The following is a 7,594-nucleotide window of genomic DNA, read 5'->3' as shown; positions in this document are numbered from 1 at the left end:
GAACAACATGGGATTAGTTGCCTTACTAGATCATTTTAGTGTTGCTATATATGTCGCTATTGAACAACATGGCATTAGTTGCCTTACTAGATCATTTTAATGTTGCTACATAAATTACTATTGAACTTCAATGTACTTCACATACGTTGCCTTACTCGTTTAAAATCATTTCGTGGGTGCGGCGCGTGCAGCTTTTCAGGGCTTTTTACATTAATAATTAGGCTGAAGCTTTATGTCTGGTCTATGCTCTGGCCTAGAGTATCTTTGGTAACGGGTAAAGACAGGGCCTGTCTATAGCATTTATGATTTTGTTTAGCATTGTACCTTTACAATCCATTAAGGTAGTGTGCTAGAGTCATTTCCAGGTTCAGTTGAAAAACATCGATGAATGGCATTTTAAGCCAAAATGCCTTTAAATTACTTTGCGTCAATCAAATAAGTCTCGTTACCTACAATACCGTTCTCCCAGCTCTCAGCACTTTCAGCGTTTTGATTTATCTTAATGTGTTTCCAGCATATCTACTTATCTGAGGTGGAAGAACAAGATCTGAGGTTATGCACACATATTGTTATTTTTTTTAAACCATCGGCGATATGAAAACAGAATTTTTTATGAAAATTATGGGTTTTATTTAGATTTTGGTCGATATTTACAAAATGTTGTTATGAAGCAGCGAACAAATTTAATTTAGTATAATTGTTCCTGAAATTTTATCTTTATCAATATTGTTTTCAAATGATCTTGACTATACAAAACAAGTTGTGTTTCATTGAACGAGCTATGCAAGATGTGTTTCAGTGAACGACCTATAATGCTTGATAGTTTACGCTCTACTTCTTATAAATAACACTGAAATCTATATTCTTTTTTCCCAGATGGCTATAAATAGAACTAGTATAATAGTGCAAACGAAGTTATGTTATGAAAATTTGATTCGTGTTTTGCCTTAATTGTTTTAGCTAATTTAGTGACCTTCTAAAGATGCTGATTTAACACTGCATAATTATGGAGTTAGTGCATGTCGACTATAACAGGATCTTAATGACTAATGCAACCTGTGACAACATTTAAATGTAACTGAACTAACTCAACTTAATACTATTGTGTCGAGGACATGTCGGTTGACTGATAGATTCGACATTTGTGGAAAGCTTTAAACAGTTATTGAATTGCCACTGACAATTAATGTTCAGAAACAATACTTGGATTGGGTGCCGTATTTGAATACCAATATATAAAATATCGTATTGTGAGCTAAAAGCTAGGCTGTGATCAGACTTGTGTCATCGTACATCTGCACAATATCCCACGTATTTGCCGTCATGTCGGAAAAGCCGCCACTCCGCCTAGAAGACATTCCTGTGACATACATGACCGCATACCTGCTTGACAAAATCCGGCACTATGGGGACAAGGTTGCAATGGTAAGAATAACACAACATTTATTTCTGGCATCTTGATGGGCCATTTAAATTACTGATTTCTCCGAGCCTCGGTGGGTAGTAGGGGCGATGGCCTTGCCTGGTAGTATGTGTGCATTTCACATATGGCCCACATATTGGTTGGTTCAAAATAGATTGCCAACTTAGCGGCTTATACATGTAACTCGGAGTTCACATAACTGGGTTTTCCAATGGCGGTACAAATAAAAAGGTGAAATTCAAGCTATATTGAATTTAGTGTAGCGGATAAATAATTCGGTTGTTTCCAAAATAGTGTGTGCATATTAAAACGGTACACTTTTGTTTGTACCGGGGAATTAGCTTGGTAAAACCAGAATATTTATAGTCCCGGATTTTAGCTTTTGTCGTACGCTGTTCGTCAAGGTAGATAACTGCGTAGGCGATTGAGGAGATCGTATATCGAGTTATGTAATGGTCGATGATTGCTTTTTCTACTTGAATCATGTGAAGCAAATGCTACGTAGCTAGTTTGATAACTGAGTAACGAATTAGGCCAACCTATGAGTGTTCAGCCTCCTTAATCAGAAAGTAGAGTTTCTTTTTTTTACACAATGTAAGCAATTATGCCTGTTCTTATTTCTGATGAATGTATCATTTAAATCTGCACTCTCACAGATTTACCCTTTTGACAACTTATTTTTCTTCTTTTTTTGGTCTTGGAATGAGCAAATTTTCGCATAAATAAAGTGGTATAAGACTTTCCGTTCGAAAATTAATGTTTTATGGGTAAAAGGGTTACTAACGGTTTAAGAAAAATGCATAAAACATCAATTTTTCGACTTAAATATGAAAATCTGCGACCTGATATTTTATCACCAATCTTATATCACTGGTTTCCATGCATTTTAGCATAAATTGGCTCGTTCCAAGACAAAAAAAAAGTTGTCAAAAAGGTCAATCTGTGAGAGTGCAGCATTAAATGTTTTATTATATTTTGCCATACATCCTTGTGTTCATTTTTAGTACATATTTGTTATAACACTAATGCCCACATGAGCCTAGTACTTGAAAATACAGCTGAAACTGAAACTGGACAACGTACTTTTTTTTCAATTAACATCATATTATAATGGCTGGTTTCGTTACAAAACTTCAAACACTTATGCAATTACACTTTCTAATTTTAGACAGTTGTAACCGGATATTATTGCTGGTTATCAAAGCTAGCATTAACTCGAAAACGAGTCAATATCAAAAATAAATGTTATGTAAATGTACTGCTGTTATTTTTATTTATATCATATTTTATCATTCTTTATTGAAATTGCAGCATTCACCTTACATTATGTTCAACATTTTGTATTTTGTAAGGACTTGTTTCTTTGCACAATGATTGATACTTAACTGAACTATTTGATAGTCATGCTTTAAAGTTGCACTCTTATTCCCAAATAAGATTTATCACAATTAAAAAATGGTTTTAAGATACCATTAAAGAATGAAGTAAAGTCGAAAACAATGTTTCGTATGAAGGATGCCGAGTTTATTTTGAAAGAATTGTGCTGAAAACACGGTAGTTCTACCTTATATTATGATAGTAAATCACAGTAAATCTTTTAGCATTCACCAATCATTTAGTATTTTTGCGTTTTCAGCTGTTAAATACACGGTTACAATTTTGATATCAGTAATGAATATTTTCGATTTATACCTTATTTAGTATGTAGTTAAAGGTTTATCACTCAAAATGTGTTTTACATGTGTATTTATTGATTTTGAATAAGAGTGTCACTTAAGCAATAACCAACATAGCAATATCATATAAATACCGATAGTAGTCATCCGCGTGATGTATGAGCTCATCATTGCTTTTTATGTAGCTATCAAGTAGCAGCATACTTAGATATCAGTGAAATAGCATACATACATGCATTTACATAATTTGCCGCTCTGCACTTTAGTCTCCAATCTTTTGATATAAAATTGGCCATTTTCAATTGTCTGCAATCACAGTGGTTTGATGACAATCTCTGTAATATTATTGTTTTGTCAAATCTCATTTTATGTTAAAGGCAATGTAAATATATTGATGATATACATGTTCAAGTATGTGTAAAATATCATTTTGGCTAGTTGAACTGATTATTATGACTTTATAGAGCCTTTGTCATGACTTTAAAGCTGCACTCTCACAGATTGAACGTTTTGACAACTTTTTATTATTTTTTTGTCTTGGAAAGAGCAAATTTTTGCGAAAATCCATGGAAACCAGTTATAAAAGACTGCTGATAAAAAATAAGATCTCAGATTTTTACATTTATGTTCAAAAATTGATGTTTGATGCATTTTTCTTAAACGGTTTAAGCCATAAAACATCAATTTTCGAACGGAAATATGAAAATCTACAATCTGATTTTTGTCAGCAATCATATATCATTGGTTTGCAGATATTTACGCAAAAAATTGCTCTTTCCAAGGCAAACATTAAAAAGTTGTAAAAATTGTAAATCTGTGAGAGTGCAGCTTTAATGAGTATTTGTCATCATTCCACGGTGTCTGCAAATATACATGAGCTCTCAGTAGCCTGAAAGAAAATATAGATCTCCGACCTCCTCATGCATTACGACAAAACGTCCTAGTCTAGATGCGTTCTAATTATGTCAAGGTCGATGCCACAACCGAGAAAACCACGACATATTCGGAGCTAGTCACGCGCATTGAACGGGCAGCTTCCGGTCTGCAGGCGATAGGTGTGATGAAAGATGACGACATCGGCGTGTTGTCACCGAATCATCCTGACTATCTGGTCACGTTCTACGCATGCGCACTGGTGGGAGCCACACTCCAACCAATCAGCCCGATGTATACCAAGGGTGCGTCAATTTTAATAATAATATAAGCCGCTTAAAGAGACCTACCTTCGTTTAATTACTGGAATTTGATTATTTTTGTTTAAATTCTTCATTTAGGACAAAATGTTGCCTTCCGACGTAGCATTTATGACGTAATTTATCACGTTGTACACACGCACACACACGCACGCACTCACGCACGCACACACGCACTCACGCACGCACGCACGCACGCACGCACGCACACACACACACACACACACTGAATATATTGTCTGATTCTGAAACACCACGAGTATGCGCACCTGGTCGGAGATGGAACCGTGAATTTCGTGGAAGACAGGCTGAGACCTGAACAATCAGATTATATTTATTCTGATACATGTTTTCTTAGCATTGTTTATTATTATATAAACGTTTCGTTCTTTTTCCTTTCTCCTCCTTTACGACAGACGACTTGGCCAAAGTTCTCCGAGACTGCAACACCAAGTTCCTGTTTACCGTGTCTGCTCTTTTGCCCAAAGTACAGGAAGCGACACAGGGGTTGGAACACATTAAGGTATTAATGCATCACAGTATTGTTTCATGTTAGTATAGTGCAAAGGATAGCGGCATTCCAAGACAACTATTTATGGAAGATTATCAAACACAATTACAGCTGAATAATGTCCCCGCTAAGGTGTAGCTGTGCTTTCCATATGTCGGATGGATGGTTGGATGGATGGATGAACGGACATGTCGCAAAGTTTGTCCGAGCGAAACCTCCAAAACTGCAGAAACTTCACAGGAATTTTAAGTACCAAGCATAGTTGTTCATAAACATCGCAACGTTTTGCGTGAGTAAGTTTTCACTGATTTACAACCATTGTTAGTGTGGTATTGAACATATTTTGATGAAATTTCACAGAACTGATACGTACCAAGCCATAACTTTATGGATCGAACTACATGTTCATGTTATTCTTATTTTGTTGCAACTCCACATTAATAACTGTCATGAACATTAGCGGTGCTCGATATGGATATTTTCTCGCTCGAATTTAAGATGGCCGACTGGCGGTCATGTTAGAACTTAAACAATATTAACCATTCCGTACCGTTCAAGCAAATTTTAACATTTACAGTAATTGTAACATGAATTCAGTTTGAATTATATCCCTATGTTATTGATTTGTTCGCCGCACTGTTTCTCAATGACACGTCAGTGATTGGTACTAAATGTAGTTATGTATATCGTCGGCACGCTTGGATGGTTTTACATTGAGTTTTATACATATAGAATACACACATATTTAGTATTTACTTGTTAAAAAAACACCATCTAGAATTGTTATGCGTCGTTTAATCTGCATAATCGTTATCAACTAGACAACCAGTAAACCCTTTCAAAATTATACCAATATTATCATGAGTTACCTTGCATCGCATTTTAATACCATTACCATGTGCATATATGAGAAACATTTGCCCCTGGGGTAAATATGTCCACGGGTTAATCTCGTCATACAGACATGATATTATATTATAAGCCACTGCTAAAAGAATTGCTTCGTGACTTTCGTATGTTTATGGTCTTCCAAGCAACAGCCTGCACACGTGTTTGCTCCTTTTATAACTTCTTCAAAACCGCTTTGTTAAAACATCGTAAGATAATTTGTTCGTACTGGTCAAGATTTTTTTTAGAAAACCAAACAAATAAAAGCTTATTTTTGTATATACATGTAGTATACTTTTATTATATTTTCATAAACGAAATAATTTTATCACAAAGTTGGATGAATGGATTTACAAAAAAACAACACACATTTAAAATAGGTGTTACTGTATGGAGAAGCCGGGGGTGATTACGAGACATTCGAGTCCCTCCTGGATCCGGGTCACGCCCCGTACCGGACACCGGAATTGGATCCGAGGACGTCTGTAGCGGCCCTTATGTCGTCTTCCGGTACGACGGGATTCCCTAAGGCCGTCTGTATTTCACACTACGCTATTGTCGCCAACACAATCCAGCAGATGTAAGTACCGGTCACGGTCCCCATTTTTCGTTATTTTCGACAACAATGGCCGAGGAGTTCCGAATGGGTTCCCATAAGAGAACATAGGGGCCTAAACACGCAAAACAGTTTCGATAACATGTAAAGACCAACATTTAAGAAGAAAAATAAAACATCGTCCGGAAGGAAAACATAAGTTTTAAGTTCAGGGGATTTTTAGCCGAAATATTTGGAAAACATTACAGTCGAACTCAGAATTGGTCAAAGTATATGGATATTCAACTAACTCAATTTCTTTAAGAACTCGGAAGTTTGAATGTGAATATGCCAGTCGCAAACTGTAGAATATGTTGCAATAAAAATATCATGAACAATGATGGTGACTTACCAATGTTGCAAACATCTTGGTGACACTAATCAGCTATTTAAACGTCTGATGACGTAGATCGTGATAATGTCTCTTTGAATCTTCTACATGTCCATGCTGGGACAGACATGACATGCACTCACTGTGTGGAAACAACAGACTCAATATATTCATCGACATCAGGATTAATCGTAAATGCAACATTTTTCATCTAAACGAAATTGGGTTTGAACCCCATTATCTTCTAATCTCTTCCCACAGTTCTATGGAAAGAAAACTTATTACCTTTGGAAATTAATTACTGTTGTTATACATTGAGTAAATGCTAGGTTAATTTCGCAATGTTTTAAATGGTTTTAACATTCTTGCTCATAATATATTTTAAACCAAAAATATTAACAGATATATTTTTGGTTTAAAATATATTATGAGCAAGAATGTTAAAATCATTTAAAGCATTGCGAAATTAACCTAGCATTTACTCAATATATAACAACAGTAATTAATTTCAAGTTTTCGATCTGTACTTTGCCGTACAGCTTTGTAAAATATTATTTTTTATCTGTATGATCTGCATTACAAATATTAGTTGTATAACATGTCACATGTTTACACTTCCTTAGCATATTGTGTTGTTTTTTCAAGAGTAAAAATAAAACTGAACACTAACACCAGTGGTATGCGCAACCCTGTCAACGCCTTAGCCATCGCCTTCGCTTTATTTACAGGTGTGCTGGTTTGAACAGCGATAAGGACACATTTGTGACGTTTTTCCCATTTTTCCACGCGCTTGGACTCTACATGGTGTGTTTCGTCGGCCACTGTCTAGGCGCCCGCATCGTGATCATGCCGCGCTTTGATTTTGAAACCTTTCTTCGGCTTATAGAGAAATATAGGGTTGGTTTGAAATTAATTAACTATGGAAATGCTGTTGACCGAGTTATTGAGTGGTTAGTGTCTACCACCACCACCACCAC

At 35.7% G+C, this 7,594-nt stretch overlaps 1 protein-coding gene across 1 annotated transcript in view; it reads left to right on the top strand.

Moving 5' to 3' along the window:
• Nucleotides 1-1,038: 1,038 nt before the first annotated feature.
• The window catches only part of LOC128237001 (uncharacterized), a 21,207-nt gene continuing 14,651 nt past the window's right edge, over nt 1,039-7,594 (top strand). The window contains exons 1-5 of the mRNA XM_052952208.1: nt 1,039-1,425; nt 4,070-4,277; nt 4,709-4,815; nt 6,072-6,271; nt 7,346-7,514. Of these exons, the coding sequence (XP_052808168.1) occupies nt 1,324-1,425; nt 4,070-4,277; nt 4,709-4,815; nt 6,072-6,271; nt 7,346-7,514 (786 nt within the window). The 5' untranslated portion in view covers nt 1,039-1,323. The remainder of the gene's footprint in view (nt 1,426-4,069; nt 4,278-4,708; nt 4,816-6,071; nt 6,272-7,345; nt 7,515-7,594) is intronic.

The sequence above is a fragment of the Mya arenaria genome, chromosome 1 (assembly GCF_026914265.1).
Source record: "Mya arenaria isolate MELC-2E11 chromosome 1, ASM2691426v1".
Classification (NCBI taxonomy): Eukaryota; Metazoa; Mollusca; class Bivalvia; order Myida; family Myidae; genus Mya; species Mya arenaria.
This window is presented reverse-complemented; position numbering and strand designations above follow the sequence as displayed.